A 26,884-nucleotide genomic window follows, 5' to 3' on the forward strand; every position below is an offset into this window, starting at 1 on the left:
CAAAAGTCTTCGCCTCACTGTGCGTGCAGATGCACTCACACCTGCCTGCTGCCATTCCTGAGAAAGCTCTGTACTGGTGGTGCCCGATCCCGCAGCTGAATCAACTTTAGGAGACGGTCCTGGCGCTTGCTGGACTTTCTTGGGCGCCCTGAAGCCTTCTTCACAACAATTGAACCACTCTCCTTGAAGTTCTTGATGATCCGATAAATTGTTGATTTAGGTGCAATCTTACTGGCAGCAATATCCTTGCCTATGAAGCCCTTTTGTGCAAAGCAATGATGACGGCACGTGTTTCCTTGCAGGTAACCATGGTTGACAGAGGAAGAACAATGATTCCAAGCACCGCCCTCCTTTTGAAGCTTCTAGTCTGTTATTCGAACTCAATCAGCATGACAGAGTGATCTCCAGCCTTGTCCTCGTCAACACCCACACCTGTGGTAACGAGACATTCACTGACATGATGTCAGCTGGTTCTTTTGTGGCAGGGCTGAAATGCAGTGGAAATGTTTTTTGGGGATTCAGTTCCTTTGCATGGCAAAGAGGGACAGTGCAATTAATTGTAATTCATCTGATCACTCTTCATAACATTCTGGAGTATATGCAAATTGCCATCATACAAACTGAGGCAGCAGACTTTGTGAAAATTTATATTTGTGTCATTCTCAAAACTTTAGGCCAAGACTGTATACTACTCCCTTCACAGAACAGTGCAAACTGGCTCTAACCAGAAAGAGGAGTGAGCGGCCCCAGTGCACAACTGAGCAAGAGGACAAGTACATTAGTGTGTCTAAATTGAGAAACAGACGACTCACAAGTCCTCAACTGGCAGCTTCATTAAATAGTACCAGCAAAACACCAGTCTCAACAGTGAAGAGGCGACTTCCGGATGCTGGCCTTCTAGGCAGAGTTCCTCTGTCCAGTGTTTGTGTTCTTTTGCCCATCTTAATCTTTTCTTTTTATTGGCCAGTCTGACATGGGTTTTTCTTTGCAACTCTGCCTAGAAGGCAAGCATCCCGGAGTCGCCTCTTCACTGTTGACGTTGAGACTGGTGTTTTGCGGGTACTATTTAATGAAGCTGCCAGTTGAGGACTTGTGAGGCGTCTGTTTCTCAAACTAATGTATTTGTCCTCTTGCTCAGTTGTGCACTGGGGCCTCCCACTCCTCTTTCTATTCTGGTTAGAGCCAGTTTGCACTGTTCAACAGCGTTTTATGAGATCTTCAGTTTCTTGGCAATTTCTCGCATGGAATAGCCTTCATTTCTCAGAACAAGAATAGTACAGAATACATTAACACCTAAAGCAGAGTTCCCCAACTGGTGGTCGAATTTGGCCCCTGGGTGGTTTTATTTGTCCCCCCATGTTTTCTGAGCAAAAAAATTTATATACACTGCTCAAAAAAATAAAGGGAACACTTAAACAACACAATGTAACTCCAAGTCAATCCCACTTCTGTGAAATCAAACTGTCCACTTAGGAAGCAACACTGATTGACAATAAATTTCACATGCTGTTGTGCAAATGGAATAGACAAAAGGTGGAAATTATAGGCAATTAGCAAGACACCCCCAATAAAGGAATGGTTCTGCAGGTGGTGACCGCAGACCACTTCTCAGTTCCTATGCTTCCTGGCTGATGTTTTGGTCACTTTTGAATGCTGGCGGTGCTCTCACTCTAGTGGTAGCATGAGACGGAGTCTACAACCCACACAAGTGGCTCAGGTAGTGCAGTTCATCCAGGATGGCACATCAATGCGAGCTGTGGCAAAAAGGTTTGCTGTGTCTGTCAGCGTAGTGTCCAGAGCATGGAGGCGCTACCAGGAGACAGGCCAGTACATCAGGAGACGTGGAGGAGGCCGTAGGAGCGCAACAACCCAGCAGCAGGACCGCTACCTCCGCCTTTGTGCAAGGAGGTGCACTGCCAGAGCCCTGCAAAATGACCTCCAGCAGGCCACAAATGTGCATGTGTCAGCATATGGTCTCACAAGGGGTCTGAGGATCTCATCTCGGTACCTAATGGCAGTCAGGCTACCTCTAGCGAGCACATGGAGGGCTGTGCGGCCCCACAAAGAAATGCCACCCCACACCATGACTGACCCACTGCCAAACCGGTCATGCTGGAGGATGTTGCAGGCAGCAGAACGTTCTCCACGGCGTCTCCAGACTCTGTCACGTGCTCATGTGCTCAGTGTGAACCTGCTTTAATCTGTGAAGAGCACAGGGCGCCAGTGGCGAATTTGCCAATCTTGGTGTTCTCTGGCAAATGCCAAACGTCCTGCACGGTGTTGGGCTGTAAGCACAACCCCCACCTGTGGACGTCGGGCCCTCATACCACCCTCATGGAGTCTGTTTCTGACCGTTTGAGCAGACACATGCACATTGACTTGGAGTTACATTGTGTTGTTTAAGTGTTCCCTTTATTTTTTTGAGCAGTGTATTTTGCTTGCTTGTTGAATTGTTATTGTTGGGCATAAAAGACTGTAAACACACCAGGAAATCAGCTCCAAGTGATTCACATTTTGGAAATCTGTTCCGAAGTATTCCACTTATAATAGAGAGACATATGTGATCGTATACAAATAATAATAAATGAATAATAATTGATAATAATGGAATGGATTTATATAGCACTTTTCTACCAACTGAGGTACTCAAAGCTCTTTACATAGTAGGGGGAAACTCACCTCATCCACTATCAATGAGATGCACCCATCTCAGTGATGCGCGGCAACCTTTTTTTGTGACAACTCTCATCACCCATCAGCTATCAGGTGGAGAGGTGAGGAGTCATATATGCCAATTAGGAATGAGGGGGATGATTAGGCGGCCATGACGTAATGTGGCCAGGTTGGGAATTTAGCCAGGACACCGGGGTGAACACCCCTACTCTTACAATAAGAGGCATGGAATTTTGAATGACCACAGAGTGTCAGGACACCCACTTTAATGTCCCATCCGAAAGACAGCACCCTACACAAGACAATGTACCCACATGTAATCAAGGTTTGAAATTATTATGTTTTAGTCAAATATTATCTGTTTAGGCTTCTTGCGGTCAATTTGGAGTCTAAAGAAAATAAAAACATATGTTCTGGCCCCCTGACCATCCGCTCAAGAAAGAATTGGCCCGTGGCTGAATCTAGTTGATGATCCCTGACCTAGAGAATAGTCAGTTCTCAGGGTGAGAAACCTGTCAACAATTTACCGAAAGAAGACGTGTTGAACAACGTCATACTGGACACACAATTTTTCTCCTCTATGGCTGTGTGTACACAGGCAGTCCAATTCGGATCTTTTTTCCACTAGTTGGCCTTTTGACCAATCACATCAGATCTTTTCACATCAGATATTTTTCAGAGGTGATCTGATTGGTCAAAAGACCAATTAGTGAAAAAAAAATCATAATTGGGTTGCCTGCCTATAAGAAACATTAACTGAACCAACGTGACACATCAGGGAGTGTGTGGATCCAGTGGCGGCCGGTCACTCAGGGCAGTTTGGGCTGAAAACCACCTGTTTTAAGCCCAACCTGTTTAGCAAAATAACAACAACAACAACAAAAAAATGCCTGTTTGGCATGTTATTTTGGCATTAATACATGTCACATATTAGTTTGAAAACAATGTAAAAAAATCTTTGAGTTTTAAAGCCACATACAAACATGGTCTCTTTTTTGCTTTCTTGAGTAAGGCAGCTCCAAAATGATGGTGTTTCAGCCTAGCTCAGTGCTTTCTGTGGTGGTGGGGCAGCCTGAGGAAAACACGGAGCGTAGCGGTTGGTAATGTTCTCTAGTTGCCTCGTGATTGGCTGAGTATTTTGTCACTCATGAGGACACTACGTCACCGCAAAATCTACGGTGAGAGCTCAAATTCAAGCCCCTTGGGTGCTGCTATAGAGTTACATTAGAAATGCCCATCCAAGAAGGCTCAAGGTCATTGGCCTTAGATAAAGTGACGTCAAATCACGTTATATCTACCGTAGCCTTGATTGGACTGATCATGTCAACATCGTACTTTCAAAATCTTAGCTAGAAAGCAGTCATCATGAATCAAGTCGACAATCTACTGGCAAATCCTTTTCAATCCTTGTCATATGAAGAGAAATTACAGATAACGTATCAGTGCTCATCGGCCATTGGATATAAACATGACACAACAAGTTGGAAATCGGAAGGAATCAGTGGCTAACTGCAAGCACTACAAAGCAATCACCAGACTGCTATTCAGTGGAGTGGGTGTGTGTTCCAAATCTGGGTTTAAGGGACTCTTTTCCAAGCTTAAAAGGATAAACATTCAACACCATGGGCCAGAAATGATTGACTACATTGGCCATGCTGTCAATCCAGCATGACTTCTGCCGCGTTCAAAACAACTGGAACTCGGAAATCTCCGAATTCAATGAGTTCAAGACAACTGGGAACATTAAAAAAACGAGCTCGGACTGCTGAAAATAAGTTTCGAACGGTCATCCAACTCGTAATTCCAAGTCGGGAACTCAGGCCTCTTTCTAGAACTCCGACCTGAAGATCACTGATGTCATGATTCAACCTTGTTTTTTTTCACAGTTGTCTTGAAAGCACCATAAATCCAGAGAATGCCAGACTTTGATGACAAAGTTTGATAATAAAATTTGCCCACGAAGGACTGCCATGCCACCTTCCTGTTCAAGTAAGAACAGCACAACAAGGTCCAAAAATGTATTGTATGCTGCTGCAAAAATGATGGATTTTGCCAGGGAGATATGTATACTTGTTGATGGAATTTATATGTTTAAATGAATGATTAGAATATTCCACCCCGAAACTATATAATTGTATGTAATTGATTAGAATCATCAATGAAATACATTAGAATCATCAAATTATTATTAATGATGTGTGTAGTCTTAGTCAGTAAAATTATAATAAATGATGTGTGTAGTTTTAGTCGGAAAACAATATATCTGTACAATATGTCTCTATATTATCTTAAACACAGACTGTCTGAGCAAGATTCGGTGCCGACCTTGGCTAGGGGCCACAGAGATTTGAGGGAGGACAGGGAGTGCTTCTCACGGTCCCTAATCTTTATCGGCTGGGTATTGATACAGTATGTGCGTAGGATACCTACTGTTTGTGTGCAAATGTATGTGCGTATGAATTTTGTTTGTGTGCAAAAGTATGTGCGTAAGGAGCTAGCATAAAATGAATGGTTTTGTACAACGAACTAGCGCTCTTGTAAATAAACTTTCTGACTATCGTAGCTGGGCCTCCGTCTGTTTCGTTCAACCAGTATCTTACAGATTCTGGGTTGCAGACTGAGTAGTTTAATTGAATTGGGTTATGAACATTGAGAACATAATTCTCGTGACAATACTGTAGCTGAGAAAGTAATACTAAGTGTATGTTGTGTAGTAAGCTGTTAGTAGCCCATGTGCTTCACCCTAATAATTTGGTCCCTTTCCCACTCCTAAAGCCTAATGTTCCGACTTGGCGGTGCACATGTAGCCTATAGCCTGTTTTAGAGAAACGTAATCATAAAATATTTAAAGAGATTTCATTGTCTGCTTATATGCCCCCTTATTTATCCTACGGTTCTGACTTGGTGTACAGGGAGAATACTGTAAGAACTGCCCATGTTCTAAATTCTGTGGCTGTACATTTCAAAAGTGCTGAACAGTCATATTGACTACATCATTCCTAGCTCATTCATTAATGTCTTAATCGAAATTGTACATCTAAATTGTCATTAGAAACCACATTTGTTTAAGCAAGTCAGCCATATCAGCTATGTTTTTTTGAAGGCAGTAATTTACATTTACATTTACATTTAAGTCATTTAGCAGACGCTCTTATCCAGAGCGACTTACAAATTGGTGCATTCACCTTATGATATCCAGTGGAACAACCACTTTACAATAGTGCATCTAACTCTTTTAAGGGGGGGGGGGGGTTAGAAGGATTACTTTATCCTATCCTAGGTATTCCTTAAAGAGGTGGGGTTTCAGGTGTCTCCGGAAGGTGGTGATTGACTCCGCTGACCTGGCGTCGTGAGGGAGTTTGTTCCACCATTGGGGTGCCAGAGCAGCGAACAGTTTTGACTGGGCTGAGCGGGAACTGTACTTCCTCAGAGGTAGGGAGGCGAGCAGGCCAGAGGTGGATGAACGCAGTGCCCTTGTTTGGGTGTAGGGCCTGATCAGAGCCTGAAGGTACGGAGGTGCCGTTCCCCTCACAGCTCCGTAGGCAAGCACCATGGTCTTGTAGCGGATGCGAGCTTCAACTGGAAGCCAGTGGAGAGAGCGGAGGAGCGGGGTGACGTGAGAGAACTTGGGAAAGTTGAACACCAGACGGGCTGCGGCGTTCTGGATGAGTTGTAGGGGTTTAATGGCACAGGCAGGGAGCCCAGCCAACAGCGAGTTGCAGTAATCCAGACGGGAGATGACAAGTGCCTGGATTAGGACCTGCGCCGCTTCCTGCGTGAGGCAGGGTCGTACTTAAGGCTGTAATTGAGGCTGTATGAACTGCTTCACTGCCAGACAAGGCTCCGCTAATAGCCAGGTGTAGCGGTGGTAAGGATTCAATCTATGGTGCTGAAAAGAAAGCTCTGCTGTTGGGACATCTTTATGTAGGCCGTAACAGTTTGCGGGGACCGTTTGTCACCGTTATAGTGCAATTAATGTATTGTTTAGTGTTGAGTAGTGGCTTTGCTGGCATGCGTAAAAAAAAATTGGGGGAGTTTGTCCCACCAAGATTTACATGTTAAACTGGCCACTGTGTGTGTGTCGTAGTTGAAGATTTAGACTCTCCCCCTACAAACTCACACACCATCTCCAACACCATGCAGAGAATGACATCTCCAAAACCCAGCCCCCAGATTCCTGGCTAACTTTATCACAGACTCCCTAATAAAAAGAAACAGATACGCTGTAAATATCAAAGTCCTGAAAACGTAAAAACCTATTGCCTCAGACAGTGGTATTTTAGTCTTTCTTTACGCTGTAACATTTATATAGCCGTCTGCCATCCCTGGGGGCCTACACACACACACACACACACACACACACACACACACACACACACACACACACACACACACACACACACACACACACACACACACACACACACACACACACACACACACACACACACACACACACACACACACGCATACATACATACACACACACACAAACACACGTATCAGTGAAGAGACTAATTGTTGACAGGTGGCTCTAATGCCCTCCTTTGAAAATGGAGTGTGATTTATGAGTCTCTTGCTCCCCTCTCCCTCCATTCACTGCCGCTACAAAAGCTGAACTCTTTCGCTCTCCCTCCATGTTTTTTTCTCCTTCTCTTTCATAATTTATTTCTCCCTCTTTCACTCCTCTTTCTCCTCCCTCCCTTTCCATTTCCTTCTCTCCACTTTTTCTCTCTAGATCCAGAACGAGACAAGCCGCGGCGGCAGTACATTCCCTGGGCTTGACGTCACTCTGGCTTGGCTTGAACGTCCTTCTGACATTGTTTTAATTGTTGGGGAAGTGATCTGACAGTGGTCATTAATACAGAGCCTGGGGGAGAGAAGTCACACAAACTGAGTAGTGGGGGGGGGGGGGGGGGGGGTCTGGGGCTAACAATAGGCGAGGAAGCGAGAGGGGAAGTCAGGGCGCCACGGCTGCAGAGAGTGGGAGAGAGATGGATGACTGATGCCCTGACAGTGAGAGGGAGGGAGGGAGGGCAAACTGAGAAGATCTGCAAACAGCCTCGACCCTGAACTGTGATTTTTCTCTGTGAACTTGCTGATGAGTATATGTCAACAGGTGTTTGTTTGTGTATGAGTGGGTGTGTGTGCCCACGCGTCGGTGGTAGTGTGTATAGTGTGTGTGTGTGTGTGCCAGCCAGGCCAGGCGGCTTTAGGGGTATTTGACCAACAGGACCAAGGCTGTAACAGACGGGTCATAGTCCCCAGCAGAACAAGGTCTACTCAGGTGACAGCCAGTCAGCGGTTGTTGTCACTTACTGGAACTGGAGCCGCTGCTGTCTGAAGAGCTGTGTGCTGCCACAACCACCATATCAGCTATAGCCATGTCACAACACATGCTGCGTATTGTGGGGTTTTATGTACTGCGCAATAGTAAGAGGATTAGTTCTGTGCTTGGTGCCTGTGCATCTGTGTGCACGAGTGTGTGTCCTCTATCCTTACCGTGTAGTGGGGACCCCGATGGGCTGCTGGAGAGCCCAGGGATGGGGCTGCATCTCCCTCCTCCAGCCTGCTTGCTGTTCAGTTCATTCTCTATCTCCTCCAGCCCTGCACTCTTCTGGAAGCGGGACATGCGGTTGACCACGCGGGGGGACATGTGAGTGCGGGCGCAAGGCGCACCACCGTAGGGGTTGATGGGAAAGACGTGGGAGGTGCCACGCAGTGTGCTGATCACCACCCAGCGACTGTCCTGGCTGAAACAGATGTCCTGGACCTGGGGAAGGGGCACAGACAGAGAGACACAGACAGGCAGAGAGAGATAAATAAAGAGAGAAGAAGCTGATCAGCTTGTCATACGTTGACAGTAACACAGCGTATAAGTAGTAAGGCAGTTGACCTTACAGCAAAACCAAACCAATGTTCCCCTTAACATTCTCAAATAGATGTTGAACTGACCACTGAATAGAGAATATAAGATGACCATTTGAAAGGAGGTATCTGGAGGGTTGTTGAGGGTTTGGTGGGAATGTATTTTTAAGTCTTTGGTAAAGACAGCCCAACAGTCTGTCTGCAGAAGACAATTAAGGTATTTCTCTCCTGTGGTCTCAAGAGCTACACACACAGTCAGCTCACAGAGGACACACTCCAACAGATCACATCTACACAACTATGTCAGACACGAGAGAGACAGAGAGAGAGACAGACAGAGACAGACAGAGACAGAGAGAGACAGAGAGAGACAGAGACTGAGAGAGATAAAGACCGAGCGAGATAAAGACAGAGCGAGATAAAGACAGAGAGAGATAAAGACAGAGAGAGATAAAGACAGAGGTGGCGAGAGGGACGGACAGACAGAAAATAAAGTGTAAAAGAGAGTCAACAGTATTCATCCTCAGAAAAAGAGAGGTTTATCTTTTCCACTGTGAGATCTGTCTACCTGTGTCTGTGTGTTTCATCTGTGGCCATGGCACAGGTTGGCTGGGTAATTGTCCTCAGCAATGACAGTTAATGGGGCATCCTTCACATACCAAACACATACCAGTTTTTATGCACAGACAAGGATAGGGGGTAGTTTCAGCTGAGCTCTGCCTAGCCGTGATTAAAGTCAATATGGGGAGGGGGTACATTCTTGATCAGGATAACATTGTCCTCTCCCCATATTTTGTAGGATACAAACTCTCCAACAACAGCAGAAGTTGGGTGAAGTCTCTTACTTAATCAGACTGTGATTTGACCCAGAACATTCAGAACAGAAGTGTGTATGGGTGAGATGAGCAGACATGTTGTGGTAGAGGAGACAGTAGAGATGTCACACACAGACAGACATAGAAGTGTTCAAAGTGTCTCGGTCTCTATCAGTAACACTGATAAGTTAGAGTTACTGTCACTTAGCAGGAACTACAATGGAATGACAGGAATCCTGAGAGACAGAGACAGAGTAAAAGGACAACAGACCAAAATGAAAGGGAAAAGGTACAAAAAACAATGGAAAACTAAAAACAAAAACAGACACACAGAGCAAGAAAAAGACTGACCATACAAAACACCCTGACCTGCCTGGTCACTGAGTGTACTCCCCTTTAAACTGGTTTCAAACCACCTAGGGCCCTATTACTGAGAAACCCTTCTGTCGCTATCAGAGCCATGCCTGTTTACCTGGGTTGACTGTGTCAGTGAATCAGTGTGTGTGTGTCAGTGTGTGTGTGTCAGTGTGTGTGGTGAGTCGGAGCGAGCCCAGCCAGTCAGTCCAGCTAGATAAGAGTTGTCCACCCACCTTGCTACATCACCATTTGCACTTCCGGCATTGTATGCTGTGTAGGAGATAACCTCTGTGCCCTACAGCCTGCTCTCTCGCTCTGTTGTAGTCTCTACAGTGTTTACAACAGCAGGATCAAAGCTAGTAACACACAGCCAGGCAGCAGGACCTGCCGTTATAAGTCACACATTAACCAGCCCATTACAATCCTGTGTGTGTCCGTGGAGGAGCGCCGCACACAAGGTCGAAGCAAAGCCTAGATCAGTGCTCTGGTCCAAACATGACACTAGCGGGACAGGCAGCTAGGGTCCAAGCTCTCCACAGATAAATATTAGTTCTGCTAAAGTAAATAGAACACCACAAGTTGCCAACTAAAAATATACTTTTTGCCCTGGAACGGCTGCAAAGCTAAACATATGAGAGTACATTAATAAGAGAAGAAATATCCATAGAAATAGACTAAATGGGGCAAAAATACCAACAGAAATACAAGTATCTTACAAACCAATATAAGTACATATTAAATAGTTTAGCCTACAAACTCCACTGAGCAAATCAAACTTTATTTGTCACATGCGCCGAATACAACAGGTGTAGACCTTACCGTGAAATGCTTACTTACAAGCCCTTAACCAACAGTGCAGTTCAAGAAGATTTAAGAAAATATTTACCAAATAAACGAAAAAATAAAAGCATCACAGTAATGAGGCTATATACAGGGGGTACCGGTACCGAGTCAGCGTGCGGGGGTACAGGTTTGAGGTAATTTGTACATGTAGGAAGGGGTGAAGTGACTATGTATAGATAATAAACAGCGAGTAGCAGCAGTGTACAAAACAAATGGAGAGGCGGGGGGGGGGATCAATGTAAATAGTCCAGTAGCCATTTGATTAATTGTTCAGCAGTCTTATGACTTGGAGGTAGAAGCAGCCTATAGGGAGGAGGTCAGAGAACTGGCAGTCTGGTGCCAGGACAACAACCTCTCCCTCAATGTGAACAAGACTAAGGAGCTGATCGTGGACTACAGGAAAAGGCGGGCCGAGCAGGCCCCCATTAACATCGACGGGGCTGTAGTGGAGCGGGTCAAGAGTTTCAAGTTCCTTGGTGTCCACATCACCAACGATCTATAGTGATGTGGACACCAAGGTCCAAACACACTAAGACGGTCGTGAAGAGGGCACGACAAAACCTTTTCCCCCTCAGGAGATTGAAAAGATTTGGCATGGGTCCCCAGATCCTTAAAAAGTTCTACAGCTGCACCATCGAGAGCATTCTGACGGGTTGCATCACCGCCTGGTATGGCAACTGCTCGGCATCTGACTGTAAGGCACTGCAGAGGGTAGTGCGTACGGCCCAGTACATCACCGAAGCCAAGCTTCCTGCAATCAAGGACCTACACTACTGTTCTAAAGGTTGGGGTCACTTAGAAATGTCCTTGTTTTTTAAAGAAAATCTAAAAATGTTGTCCATTAAAGTAACATCAAATTGATCAGCAATACAGTGTAGACATTGTTAATGTTGTAAATGAACCCGCAAAACACCAGTCTCAACGTCAACAGTGAAGAGGCGACTCCGGGATGCTTGCCTTCTAGGCAGAGTTGCAAAGAAAAACCCATCTCAGACTGGCCAATAAAAAGAAAAGATTAAGATGGGCAAAATAACACAAACACTGGACAGAGGAACTCTGCCTAGAAGGCCAGCATCCCGGAGTCACCTCTTCACTGTTGAGACTGGTGTTTTGCGGGTACTATTTAATGAAGCTGCCAGTTGAGGACTTGTGAGGCGTCTGTTTCTCAAACTAGACACTCTAATGTACTTGTCCTCTTGCTCAGTTGTGCACCGGGGCCTCCCACTCCTCTTTCTATTCTGGTTAGAGACAGTTTGCGCTGTTCTATGAAGGGAGTAGTACACAGCGTTGTACGAGATTTTCAGTTTCTTGGCAATTTCTCTCATGGAATAGCCTTCATTTCTCAGAACAAGAATAGACTGACGAGTTTCAGAAGAAAGTTATTTGTTTCTGGCCATTTTAAGTGATGGTTGCTGATAATGGGCCTCTGTACGCCTATGTAGATATTCCAAAAAGAATATATTCCGTGTCCAGCTACAATTGTAATTTACAACGTTAACAATGTCTACACTGTATTGCTGATCAATTAGATGTTATTTTAATGGACAAAAAATGGCTACCGAGAGCATTATCACACAGAACAGCTGGTGCTCTCGTGCATGCTTCAGTGTTGCTTGCCTCGAAGCGAGCATAAAAGGCATTTAGCTCGTCTGGTAGGCTTGCGTCACTGGGCAACCCGCGTCTGGGTTTCCCTTTGTAATCAGTAATAGTTTTCAAGCCCTGCCAAATCCGACGAGCGTCAGAGCCGGTGTAGTAGGATTCAATCTTAATCCTCTAATTTGGAGTGATGGCCCGATAGGAGAGAACACTAGGGTAACTTTTATCTCATGGGACTAAACCTACAATTTGGATTGCCAGAAGTGCTGCATAAACTGTGATTCTATATAACAGGCCTGCATGCTGTAAAGGGAGAATACAGGATGCTGCGTCCCTTGACTTGGATCAAATAAATCTCCTTATATGCCACTGAGGCTGTGTGTGTGTGTGTGTGTGTGTTCCATAAGCAAGGCCTCAGCTGACATTCAGCGGCAGCAGCAGCCACAACTACAGAGGGAGAGCTTTAATGGTGGCCATTCCTCAAAAGAGGCTCTGCACAGCCTCACAATGTGATTAGTCGGGGAAGAAAGTGTCATGTCAAAGGGGGTCATCTCTCCTTCTACCAACTCAAAATATTAGATTTTCAGCAGAGCGAGAGAGACAGAGACAGAGAGAGAGAGAGAGCACTGTTAGCTAGGGACAAGAAGAAAACATGCAGCAGACTTTTTTATTGAATGAGCCATAGTGAATGTTGTTTGAAACTCGCCATGCCCTATTTGTCTTACAAATTGTTTCAGCTTTTGAAAATGTGTTTGCTTTGGACGCTGATTAATTGATTGGCTGGAAGGCTGTGATTCCACAGCTGTGAGGAATCTGGTGCTGCAGTCAAGTGAGAGGCAATGAGGCCTTGCTTGTTTCTAAATCATCCTTCACATCAATTACAGAGCTGCCGGGGTCACACCCCGCCCTGTTTGGGTTCTTATCCGCTCACACACACGCACACAAACACTCAACTCAGATCCTCCAGCCTAATAGTGTTTTACCCTTCCTAACAATGTCTTGAGGAAATGACGTTGAAGCTGTAGTGGTCACACACATGCACACCGTTTCCCCCCATGTACTTCTGGAACCAGTGAGGCCATGCTACAGAACTGTGTCTGATCAGAGGCATAAAACGGCTCTTCCTTTCAGCTGTACAGTCTGATGAAGCCCAGTGTTGTCTATCTGACAGTGTTTAGACACAACACAGGCAAACATACACTACAGAGGATCAAAGGCTTGGTTTAGATGCTGCGGCCAGAGCACACTCAGTAAACAGCTCTGGGTGGCCCTGTTCAGAAACCACCTCAGTGCTGAATTACTAAAATGCGTATTATTTACAGGGGATAAGTAGGCGTCAGTGAGTGTATGATGAATATTACGTGCGTTACCTTGGCCTCAGTCTCTCCACGGTGCAGTGTGTAGAGGTGGTGGACAGCAGACTGGTTGGAGGCCCAGGGGTGTGTGAGGACCTGGAACACATGGAAGTCATGGCCCAGGGTGTCTGCAGTCACCAGCAGCATACCTGGAGACAGAGACAACATGTACATTAACACACACACACACCGTAATACATAACCATTGGCAGAGCCCTATTCTTCATATCCAAGAGTTATTCAGGAGGATTTAGTATATTGGCAAAACTGTTTAATTTCCAACAGTCATAAAAATCAACTCCAAACCCCATATGAAATATTTCAGAATATTATCCAGACCAGTAGTGTACTGGCCAGTACAGAGATTAAATGTACTGTAGAAATGACAAATGTCAGTCTTTGATTAAAATTTGTGTGCATACAAACCAGTACCAAAAACAACTATTTGATTCACTGTAGAACAAGAGACATTTCAGTCAAAAACTGAAGACTTATTTAGCTGTTAATAAAACCTTTGAACCGTGCAGAACTCGACAATCCCTTCAAAGCGGGACATATCGGCCCCACCATGCCGGTACACAAACAAACCACCCAATAAAAACACACCAGCTATCGTTTGTCACTGCCGTAAAACGCTTGCTTATCCCTCACATTATAATTTGTTCTCCAGTCGCAACCATACCCTTATAACTATATCTTCGTTCTAGGGACTGGGAGGTGTGTGTGTGTGTTTGTCCTAACACACAACCACAGCGTAGCTCGTGTGTAACCTCCGATGACAGGCCCATTCATTTCTAGCCGTTTGATTTGAAGTTTGTCAAACTGCTGAAAGTATAGGCCTTTACTGTAAACAACACACTCAACAAACCACACCAGAACAAACCCAGATCTAAACGCAGATCGCAGTCAGCCCAGGACAGAGCCTCACAGAGCCTTTATATTTCTACCAAAAACATAAAAGTGCCATAACTCAAAACGTCAGCCCTTTAGCTCAAACTGAAAAGTGTGTGACCAGAGAAATGGCGCAGAATTTTCTACGTCGAAGCCTACGAACCCAAAGCCTCACAGCCATAATTTGACAGGAGAATAACTAGTGATTTTCCTTCGCTGGGTCTTTTCTGTGGAGGTTGCAATAAGTTGGCAATTAGTAGGCAGTCTTTATTGGGTGGCATGTCAAATGTAAAAGAGGAGGATGGAATGGCATGAGATGAAAAGAATCCAGCAACACATGCAAGAGGGATGAAGAAGAAAGACACCACCAAAAAGGAATGTAGGCTAGATGAAGGGGAAAGGGACAGGGGGATACCTAGTCAGTTGTCCAACTGAATGTATTCAACTGAAATGTGTCTTCCGCATTTAACCCAACCCCTCAATCAGAGGTGCAGAGGGCTGCCTTTATCCACGTCTTCGGGACACTGCTTTCAGACCTCACAGATTGCTTTCCAAATGGCATCCTATTTCCTATATAGTGCCCAACTGACTAGGGCCCAGTGAATAGGGGGCCATTTAGGATGCAGCCAGTTTCCACCTTTATCCAACAGCAGCCATGTAACAGGGTGAGGTACAGAGGTGAGTAGAAGAAGGGACGTAGAGTAAGACTGATGGAGGGAGTCGAAAAGAAGGAGTCAAAGAGGGGGACATTGGAAGGAAAGAAAAGAAAAACAGAAAACTAGAGCAGGCAAGGCATTAGACGGTGGTTTAGCTATTCATGCTGTATCAGAAGTGAAGACCAAACCAAAGCTGGAAGCTCAGGGCCCTGGCCATAAACTAAACCCACGCCCCAAATGAGGTGCCAAGCCACAAGAACCCTTTGCGTCAACTGGGAATACATGGAAAAGAAGGACCCTTCTAATTATAGAGTCTGCAAACGGAAGCGTAGGGTGATTAGGAGTTAAGGCGCTGTGCTCTGTTTATCTGGGAGCTTCCCCTCTCCCTTAGCCAGCCACCCTCTACTCCCTCCCCCCTTTCTTTCTTCTTCTCACTCCATGGCCCAAGCCGCCCAGCGCGTCTCCCTCCCTCCCTCCCTCCCTGGCTCGCCACGGGCTTCGACAGATGAGGCTTGGCGAGGCTGACCAGGACATGACTTCTTGCTGATGGTACACTCTGCACTCCAAAAGGCACCCGGCCGGAGTGGAAGGGCCCAGGGTTGGGGCTTTTGTGGCCTTGTTGAAATACAGGCCCTCGCCGAGAGGCGTCAGTCGGTTAGGCCACGGGAAGCACAAATTAAAAAGCAGCGTTCCTGGTCGGCGGTGTGAGAGCCGCCTGCTGCAGCTGCAAACCTGAAGCTGTCGGAGCTCCGTTTGACACGTCCTATTTATAAACACCTCAGCCTCCCCATTCTCTGGGGCATCAGTGTTATTTACAACGTTCTTTATGAAAATGGGTTTGCTTTCCTGGAACACCCAAACCGACTGGTTGGAGAGAGAACCTCTAATTTGCCATGTGTGAGACGTGAGTCTGCGTGAAGGCCCGCTGCCTGGCTGTGAGTGAACGAGCGAGCGGGTGATAAAATAATTCACATAAATATAATCTCTCTTCCTTCGCTCTCTCTCTCTCTCTCTCTCGCTCTTCACTGGAAAGAAGGACTGTGCCACAAAACTTCTCCTTGTTGTGTTTTGCTGCAGCCTTTGTCACGTCTCAAAACGTATAAACAGAAAACATCTGCTCAATCCCATTAATAGTGCAAGGATATTTCATTTCCAAAGTGGCTGGGACTTTTTTTTCTGGACAAAAGCAGATGAGGAGAGAGACGAAGGGAGGGCAGTCAGTGATGAGGTCTCCCACTTGGGAGTGCCGCAACAAAACTAGTCCCCTCTCTAATTAACAACACTTGGCTCCAAAACCTTTGAAAAAGGGGAAATGTCGAATTCTAACCATGTGTAGTTAGAAAACGTTAAGAGGACACTGGGGAATTTGCTGTAGGAGACGCATACACTTATGAGCAAATGAGCACAACATGCATCATACAGAGTCTTTGTCTTCAGGGCTGGCTGTGGGGCTGGTGATGAGAGACTGCCAGGCAGTGTGTGTGTGGATGTGAGCGTTTCTCTGTGTACAGTGTGTGTGTACTGTATGTGTGTGAGACTAAGTGCGTAATACTGGATGCGTGTGGTGTGTCAGTTAATGACCGTGTGTGGGTTTTTCGGTGTACTGTATGTGTGTACTGTGTGCCCGTGTGTACGAGTGTGTGGCGGTCTCTCTCGGCTGCGTCCGTGCTGGGTTTTTCAAGGTGTTTATGATAGCGGTGGAAAACACACAGGGGTGCAGTAAAAACTAAAGTGGGCCCCGGCATGACAGACTGACATCAAAGCTGCACACTCAGACCAGACCGGCCAGAACTCACTGGGTCCTGAGGCCAGCCTCCCTACAGCCCTCCCTCCATTTCTGTCTCTCCCTCTCTCTCCCTCACCGCCCCACATCAAGATAACCAGGATAGGGGGTGGAGCGGGGTGGGAGGCTAATACTCACCCAATGGGTCGCCATGCGGTCAATAAGTTGTTGATGTTATGCAGGCGAAAAGTAAGATCTTTTGAAGCTTAAGTCAAGTGGCTCCTTATTTTATGAACTCTTTCACTGAGCCTGTTGCTGTTCATGTTGTAGTGAGTGGCACAGGGCCTAGCATCGTGACTGGGCTATGAACCACACTAAAGCTGGATGGAGGGATGAAGAAAAAAAGGGTTGGAGGGATTGGCTGAAAGTGTCTCCAAATGAAACGTTGTCTATGCCCTCCCTGACCACTGGCCGCTGGAATGACCAGTGCAGATTCCATCAGGCCGACGGGCAAGGTGGAGGGAGGAACATACCCTGGCTTAGCCCTGGCTCTCACTACCACCACTGGCGATTCCTCACAATATTATGTGGTCGGGTAAGGAGCGTTATTTGTGCTGAGTACCAGGAAGGGGCATGGGTTGTGTTCCAGATGGCACCCAACGTAGTGCAATACTCTGACCAGAGCCCAGGGAACCAAATTGGAAAAAGGGGAGGAGAAGGTATTGTTTGCTGATTTTAAAGCTCTGATAGAAGATAATATTGTTGACCATTGTGACTGTTTTTAATGTAGCTATTGTATCGTGTTCGTGTTGTTTTTACCCGCTGACTACTTCCTGCCGACCTCTTGCAAAGTCCTCCTGGCAAAAGAGGTTTCTAACCTTATGGGTCCTTTCCTGGTTAAATAAAGGTTAAATCAAGAATAAAAGAAAAATATAGTGCACTATAATAGGGAATAGGGTGCCATTTGAGATGCACCCATAGAGTGTAGCACTATGCCATAGAGCCACAGAACAGACCAGAGTAGAGCAGACCAGACCAGAGTAGACCAGAGTAGAGCAGACCAGAGTAGAGCAGACCAGAGTAGAGCAGACCAGACCAGAGTAGAGCAGACCAGAGTAGAGCAGACCAGAGTAGACCAGAGCAGACCAGAGTAGAGCAGACCAGAGTAGAGTAGAGTAGACCAGACTAGACCAGACCAGAGTAGACCAGAGTAGAGCAGACCAGAGTAGAGTAGACCAGAGTAGACCAGACCAGAGTAGACCAGAGCAGACCAGAGTAGACCAGAGCAGACCAGGGTAGAACAGACCAGACCAGAGTAGAGCAGACCAGAGTAGACCAGAGTAGAGTAGACCAGAGTAGAGCAGACCAGAGTAGAGCAGACCAGAGTAGACCAGAGCAGAGCAGACCAGAGTAGACCAGAGCAGACCAGAGTAGACCAGAGCAGACCAGAGTAGAGCAGACCAGAGTAGACCAGAGCAGAGCAGACCAGAGTAGACCAGAGCAGACCAGAGTAGAGCAGACCAGAGTGCTACACTGCTGCGGCAGCTCTGGCTTGGACTGGATTCTCCAACACTCTTAACTCCATAAACCACATCCACAATCCAACCGAGGGGCGAAGGAGTGAGGGAGAGATGGAGGGGGAGAGAGAGAGAGAGAAGGAGAAAAAAAGTTATGGTTCATTTGATCTACAGTGGAGTGAAACTGAGGAGTGTTTTTCTATCTGCTTCCCAGCCAGACCACCAGTGAGCTGAGCAGCTCTCCCTCTCTCTCAGATATTAATAGATTGAAAATGGCTGACTAACCATCGCCAACAGGCAGCAATTAGCTTAATATTAAGATGGTTGACTCTTTCTTTCTTTACAAGGTGAAACCTGCCGCTTTCAAGTAATGCTGACTCACTTACAGAGGGAGGAGTGTTCCACACGCAGTCAAGTTCATGAAGCGTGGCGGGGGCAGAAGTGAGATGTTGGAGTTAGTCTGCATCCCAATGGGCCCTAGTCAAAAGTAGGGCACTATATAGGGAGCCATTGGAGCAGAATCCTTATACAGCACCTTTAGTCCACCTGTTCAACTAAGAGAACTCAATCCAAATCCACCGCCACTATTATGGAACATTTATACATCTCACATCTCACGAAACATATATATATATATGTATATCACACTTTATATCACACTTTCCTCCACAAAGGAAGAGAAGTTAGCGCCTTCTGTTAGTCAATGCGCTGAATGTACAGTAAATCCAAACATTCTAAAACCATGGTCAGTGTATGGAACATTTACATCTATGTACTTCCCTTCTCCAAATGAAGAGAAGTTAGCGCATTCTTTCTACCGCAAACACGAAACATTCCTAAATCCATTGTGACTAAACCTCACTTCATGGTGCATTAATAACCCTATGGGCCCTGGTCAAAAGTAGTGCACTATATAGGGAATAGGGTGTCATTCAGGACACAGGCTTGTTATTGTATTGCTGCCTCTGTCTGAGTTTTCCGTCATAACAGGCAGACAGATAAAACACATTCTCCCAGCAGCTTAGAGGCCAGGCTATAACAGCAGCCTTTTGTTGTCATGTTTAAAAGCCCCCAAACAAATTGGTCGGACTCAGAGCACAATCTGCAGATAAAGAAAGGGGGACTGTGGAGGGAGGGAAGGAGAGAGGACTGATGAAAAGCTTTAATCAGTTTCTCTGAAAACAGAGAGTGGGCTGTAATCTCTAACCTCCATTTAAAAGTTGTCTTTTAGTGTTTCTGTTAACTAATGAATCCCCTCAAACATTCGCCGCCGCAGATAAGATTTCACGCTACTCTGTGCTGCCTGCCGTTGACGGAAGGGGGATTGGAGGGGAGGTACAAGGATAGGCTTTTTGAACAATGTGTGTGTGTTTAATGGATCTTGTGAACACAGTACCAAATACAGTATGTCTACAAAGTGGACTTCAATTCTGTGAAAAATAAAGCCCCAAATCAAATCAGGGGAACAGATCAGAACCCGCCCCACACTATAAAAACTTACACACAGGGTTGCGTGTTGTCGTGTGTGTGGGTTGTGGATGACTCAACAGCAGAGCCTGAGGTGTCTGGATTGTGTGGGGTGGGGGGTTGGAGTGGAGGCGTGGTCTGATTTGGGCTTAAGTTTCCACTGAGACCTTGCTAACAGTCGATCAGTCTCGGGCCTAGCCAGCCCTCGCTCTCTTCCTCTCCCTCTCTTCCGCTCTCTCTCTCTATTCCTCCTCCTTCTCTTCCTATCTCTATTTCTCTCCTCCTTCCCTCACTGCCCCTTTCTTTCGCTCTCCCTCTTTCCTCTGATCTCCTTGTGGTTTTACAGCCCAGGTCTGAGGCCTTGACTTCCCAAGACGGTGCCGCTGCTTTTTACCACCTAGTATGGAAACACCATAAAAACAACCGCAGTCAGACAGTGGTGGCTTTACAGTGTCTTGGACAAACAGTAGGAGAGCGTCAGCGAGAACGACGTCCAACTGGCCATAGAGATGACTGCACTAAAGGGAGACCTAGCATAGGTCTGGTAGCTCTGCAAATTCATCAGGCACTTAAGACTACACTGTAAACACACACACTAGACACTGACCACTGCACACACCGTACAGACATACTACATAAACTCTGTACGCGAGAGCAGAGCACAATTCATCGTTACAGCTATGTATCCAATTTCAGTAGCCTTTCATTACAGTACTGTGGAAGACCTCTTCAAAACAAAACTGACCCAGGAAGGAGTGTGCAGCTATATCATTTTTTTTATGAGCCAAAAGCTGAAAGCACAAAACCTTGCTAGCAGGCTGTCTGCAGTTGGACAGACGGTGGACAGTCACAGTGGGAAATCCACAATAGATCTCTAGAATAGACAAAATCATTATCCGGGGAAATTTTAACAGCTAAAAACTGAGTAAGGGATATAAAAGTAGAGGAAAAAATAAAGAGAAAGGGAGAGTGATGAGAGAGAGAGAGAAAGGAAGAGAATTACATAGATTATGACAGAGCTCGCTGGGGAAAAATATATAGATCATCAGCTTTACCTAAGGAGGACAGCGGCGCTTTACTAAAGCTATGATTCCCAGGGCGTGGCATGGACAGGTGTGTGTGTGGGGCAGGAAAGGTCCCAACGACTGGCAGACCCCATGGGGGTTTAATCCTCTGTGATTGGCCAATGGTGGATGGACAGCCCTGCTACTGGGTAAAACAAGGGATTCTGAGAACTCTGTGACATGGTGCTAAAAAGCACAAACACGGATATGGTTGGCACACACACACAAATGTCACATGTACACGCATGCACACGCACTCACACACAGCTGCACATCTTGCTAAATGAGTGTGAAAATAAAGTGAAAGCACCACTTCACATAACACGAAGATACAACCACGAGGGGAGTGGTAATTGCTTGCTGTGTGTGAAGACAGCTCGTTGCAGGCTAAATGAGTCAGCTGGGGGTGTGGAGGTTGTATCTTCGGGGTGTCTCCCTCGTGTTCAACATGTGTGGTGTGGGTTAGCTGGGAGTTGGGGTGAAGGCCTGACTCTCTCTCACACATCAAGGAGTTATGACACCACAGTGACCCTTCTTCATCATGACACAGCTGCTTGGCACTTTCCATGTTTCGATCATCAATTCACCAGGCTATTCATTATGATGCTGTGTTACTAAACATGGGCTGGGCTTTAGTGGGCTAAGGCAGTGTGGCTGGAGATTAGTTCTAGCCTCGTTTACCAAGACTTTGTAGATATTTAAGAGGTGTGAGGTTAGTTAGGCGAGTGAATGTTTGTAGAATAGTAACATTGTTTTTTTATTAAACAAGATGTTTAGGTTCAGTGTGTGTCGTCGTGTGTGTGTCTCTTTAAGAGCGGTTGTGAGGTTGAGTTCCTGTAAATGAGCGAGCAACGCTGAACTAATCTTCCATGGAGGAACAGATTCCAAGATTCTTATCAGTGGCGTGATTGAGAGGAATTACAAACAGCGAGAGAGAGAGCGAGTGTCTCTCCTGTCCAACCACCTAATCATACACTGCATACAGCCTTACACACTTTAATCAAACCACCCTCCACACAAACTGTTTCACAGGCCCTACCGTTAAAACAATGTGTCTTTGACCTTGGGCATCTCAGTTAATAATCAAGTCAAGATGATGTGAAGTGCGAGGGTAAGAGGTGAAGGAGAGACAGATTGTAGTGAAGGAGTGAAGGAGATGAGGTAAATAAAACAGCTTACAGCTGTTAAAGGGTGTGTGTGCGTGTAGCTTCACAACTGCCTTCAACAGAGCAGCATCCTATCCTCTAATTACACCACTAGGAATAGAACCTCTGAACGCCACACAGCCAGGACAGGGTGCCAGACCAGTCACCCCATAACCACTCCGCTGTCTGTGTAGTCACTCCAACATACACAAGCAGTTCTATGGGGTTTGTTGCGTCATGCTTCTTGGGTTGGACTTGTTGGGCTTTCCAGGACCAGTCACTGAGCTGTCGAGTCATAGCATTGTTTCATACTGGCTCTGGTGGTTTTTGGGGTTGACTTGACCACTGTTAGAAGGAGGACATGGTACTGAAGGCCCTACGGTAGATTGAGACAATTTTCGTCCTTTTCTTCTCTCTTCATTTTGCTCTCTCTGTGCAGTTAATTCAGGACAAACAGACTGCGAGTCACCCAATCAAGACCAAGGGACTCGCCTCGCTCTCTGTTACTCTACAGCAGGCGGCTTCAGAGACCAACGTGGCAGTTGTTTTGATCATGAGGCTTAATGATGAAAGGCATCGAAGTGGGGAGGACTATGCAGCTACTCCGCACACACTAACACACTCACCCTTACCTTGCTAAGGGGAAAAAAGAGAAAGAAACGTGGCTCTTGGGGTACTTTTCGGGGTGCCCCGACACCGTCGTAATTCAAAACTCTTAAGGTCTTTCAGACTTGGGCAGGCATAAATGAGGTGGCAACGCACCCATGTGGTGATTTGGCAGTAAAGTTAACAGGAGTAGGGAGGTGGGGGGTGCTTGAAGTGGACATTTGGGACACAAACATTGTGTATACTCAGTGTGTTACACTTCACAGTACAATGAAAAGGTGGTCACGGTTGCCGGCTGGACGCTGTGCGGATGGCCAGAGCGGCGGCACCCCTGCTCCTGGTAAATTCGGCTCCACACACACACAAACACGCACACACATATAGGGTAAAGGTCGACTGAGTCAACTCTAGGTCGTCAAGGTGAACCAAGGGCGCCCCCTACAGACTGGACCGGTCATACAGGCCAGGGAAAGAAGATTTGAAGAGGGGGCGGAGTTGTTCTGTAATTGCCAAACAACAGCTCTGCTAAACCTCCAAGTAACAATCCTTCTAGATTAAATGTTGCATTTACCTGCTTGGAGAGCACGCTATGTATGTGAAGGTGATTACTGTGTGTGCCGTGTCAGAGTGATCGTGCGCTTTGTGTGAGTGTATCTGTGACTCGAGTGCATGTGAAGGCGTAAAACATAATCTGTACAAGGGTGTGTGTTGGGGATTTATTGTCACACATATTGTCAATGGGTGCATGGGTTAGTCTATGTGTTTGTAAGCAAATGATTGAGGATGTGTATGTGTACAAAGGTATACATTTAGTTCATGTATAAAGGCGGTGAATGTTTGTTACAAAAAAGTGTGTGTGTTATAAATCTGAATTTTTTTTCCTGGGAGGTGCATTCTAGTCTGGTCAGAAGCAGAGGCATGTGAAGGATTCCTACCAAAGACTGGAGGTCACAGTAAGCACCATCACTCAGCAGCTACTTTATTAGCTGCTCTTTTACACACACACCACACACACATGCAGACACACTGCACTGTGTGGTGCCTTTATTTCCGAGGGGGAACAATCCATAAAAGGGGGAAGACGCCAGTGCAAAATCATTTGGTGTAGAGTGAGGCCAGGAAGCATCCACGGCACTCTGGGTAAAACTGAACCACACACACACAGTCTCTCTCCTTAAAGGGATACTACGGGATTTTGGCAATGAAGCCAAAGTCACATGAACTCATGGATACCACTTGTAAGTCTCTGCATCTAGTATTAAAGAAGTTAGAGGTAGTTTTGTGAGCCAATGCCAACTAGCATTAGCGCAATGACTGGAAGTCTATGGTATCTGCTAGCATACTAGCAGTTAAAAGAATTCCAGTTAGCAATTGCGTTAATGCTTGTTAGCAACTTCCTTCACACTGCATGAAGAGACTTAAAAATGGTATCCACGAGTTCATCTGACTCTGGGGAAGAACAGCCTCAATTCGTTGGGGCATGGACAGGACAAAATGTCTAAAGTGTTCCACAGGGATGCTGGCCCATGTTGACTCCAATGTGTCCCACAGTTGTGTCAAGTCGGCTGGATGTTCTTTGGTTGGTGGACCATTCTTGATACATATGGGAAACTGTTGAGCGTGAAAAACCCAGCAGCGCTACAGTTCTTGACACACTCAAACCGGTGCGCCCTAGGAGGACCATCCTCCTCAGTGAATTTCATAAAAATATATATTTTTTAACATTTTAAAAGTTGTCATTTTTAGATTAAAACATTTTCTCAGGTTTTCGCCTGCCATGTCAGTTCTGTTATACTCACATACATTATTTTAACAGTTTTGGAAACTTTAGAGTGTTTTCTATCCAATTATATGCATATCCTAGCTTCTGGGCCTGAGAAACAGGCAGTTTACTTTGGGCACGCTTTTCATCCGGAGGTGAAAATAGTGCCCCCTACCCTAGTGAGGTTAAAACACACTGTTTTGCAATTAATGTCTACACTAGCCACAACAGCACTCTGTAGGGTAGCACCATGGTGTAGCTGAAGGACAGCTAGCTTCTGTCCTTCTTGGGTACATTAACTAAAATACAAAACCTAGGAGGCTCATAGTTCTCATCCCCTTCAATAGACTTACACAGTAATTATGACAACTTCCGGAGTACATCCTCCAACCTATCAGAGCTCTTGCAGCATGAACTGACATGTTGTCCACTCAATCAAAGGATCAGAGAGTTAATCTAGCACTGAAAGCATAAACTACAGCTAGCTAGCACTGCAGTGCATAAAATGTGGTGAGTAGTTGACTCAAAGACAATAGTTGAACAGTTTAGAACAATTTAATTTCTTCCAAAATGAAGGAGACGCAAGAGAGATAGAGTAATTTTTTTCACTTTCAGTTTCAAATACTTAGCTAGAAAATCCAGCTAGCTAGTTTAGCTTACTTAAACAACCTGCTCAAACAGAGGGACGCCACGTTAGCTAGCTGGCTATGACTTTCCAACACAACACTGGAACTCTTCCAAGTCAAGGTAAGCTTTTGGTTTGACTAATTCATTGCCACCGGGGCCCACCGATGTAAGTGCTAAACTGCTTACTGATTTAACACTGTAACGTTACTGCATAATTATAGCGGGTTTACTAATGCGTTAGTTCTATGAGTTATGATGACTATGATGTTACTTTAGCTAATATGGTGACAACAATGTAGGCTGTGTGGAGTGGTTATGATATGGTTTGTAAAGGTTTTTTCACCTGGTCACATACAGCTGATGTGTTGTGCATTGAAGTCCACAAGCAAAGGGAAAAGGTGAGAGGAGGAGAGAGCATAGATGCAAGTAGGAATACAACATGGCTGCAATGAAAGTGAACTGTGATTAGGAGTGCATTTAAAAAAACAGAGGCAAACTAAACAGGGATAAACATATCCGAAGTTGTCCAATTGAAACTCGTTTGCAAATGTTGGACTAATGATTACATACTAGATCAGCTAGATGCAATCAAGAGTGTGCAACTCAAATGTATCTCTCGACCTGTGTGCACCTACGTTGTAAACTTTAATTCATAGGTTGTAGCAACTAGTGGCGCTGCAGGTCAACGGTTTGTTCACCCGCACCCGCCAGCAATTGCTAACAACTCATTAGCAAACCGCCCGACTATATGTTGCCTATATTTGGTGTATAATTTTACTGCAAGAAATGCTTAATTCTGTAGGACTTATTATTAAGGCTATAGCCCTATTCGCAAGGGACTGGTATTACTAGAGAACGATGATTATGTATTTATTACCCCAGAAAGTACATTATTCCAGAGGACGTTTTTACAATCTGCCCCCTGTAATTCTCAGTTATGACGGATGTCTGGAGTTTATTTCTTCTAAGTGTTGAGATATTTCCAGGCGATAACATGCTACATTGATAACGCGAGCTTCGTTCGCAGGTTTCTAAACCATACCAAACCATCGTTGGTATGGTGTCGCCATAATATTTGATTTGAGGATATTTTAATGATCCACAGCAGACATCCTAAATGCCACCAGCCTTCAGATGTAAGCTAAACAGCTAACTTGCAATTGATATGCGTTTTTAGGCTATGGATGAGAAAGTGAACTTGTTCCAAACGTTTAGCTCAGTTGAATGCAGCTTTGCGATCTATTATTAACAGCAAGGGTTGCATTAAATCGGCGCAATATTGTTTTATGATGCATTTGGTGATGTTCAATTAATTCGCACAACGTATAAACAAAAGCATTCACTGAAGGTTGATACATGTAGGCCCTTCATATAGGCTATGCGCAGCACTTTGTTCAATTTATCGAATCAGTTATTGTTTTCTTGCTCAAACCGCAAGCACTTTTATCTCAAAACACAGGGATGTCGATTCGCACAGGACTAGTATTATCAGAGGACTTTGGAATTCGCCAAAAAAAACAGTAGGTTATTCTAGTTAGTCAATGTCCAGATTTCAGTTTCCATTTAACCCATCTAAACAGTAGGCTACACAGTTCCTTGACATGCCATAGGCCTATTTGAAGTTCTGTCTTGTGACTGTCGAATTTGCATAGCGCCTCACAATCAATTGTTTATTTATTTTATTTAACCTTTATTTAACTAGGCAAGTCAGTTAAGAACAAATTCTTATTTTCAATGACGGCCTAGGAACAGTGGGTTAACTGCCTTGTTCAGGGGCAGAAAGACAGATTTATATATATATATTTTTTTTTTACCTTGTCAGCTCGTGGGATTCGAACTTGCAACCTTTCGGTTACTAGTCCATCGCTCTAACCACTAGGCTACCTGCCGCCAAACATAGCCAGCACTGCCATCATCCT

The 26,884-nt window shown here is 45.4% G+C and overlaps 1 protein-coding gene across 8 annotated transcripts in view; it reads right to left on the reverse strand.

Annotated features, from left to right (window-relative positions):
• Positions 1-26,884, reverse strand: part of LOC139547962 (BCAS3 microtubule associated cell migration factor-like) — a 361,432-nt gene that overhangs the window by 284,749 nt on the left and 49,799 nt on the right. For all 8 annotated transcript variants that reach the window (XM_071357199.1, XM_071357197.1, XM_071357201.1 and 5 more), the window contains exons 14-15: positions 13,523-13,656; positions 8,176-8,446 (exon numbers count right to left, since the gene is read on the reverse strand). In XM_071357199.1, coding sequence (XP_071213300.1) covers positions 8,176-8,446; positions 13,523-13,656 — 405 coding nt within the window. The remainder of the gene's footprint in view (positions 1-8,175; positions 8,447-13,522; positions 13,657-26,884) is intronic.

Source organism: Salvelinus alpinus, chromosome 21 (genome assembly GCF_045679555.1).
Source record: "Salvelinus alpinus chromosome 21, SLU_Salpinus.1, whole genome shotgun sequence".
Classification (NCBI taxonomy): domain Eukaryota; kingdom Metazoa; phylum Chordata; class Actinopteri; order Salmoniformes; family Salmonidae; genus Salvelinus; species Salvelinus alpinus.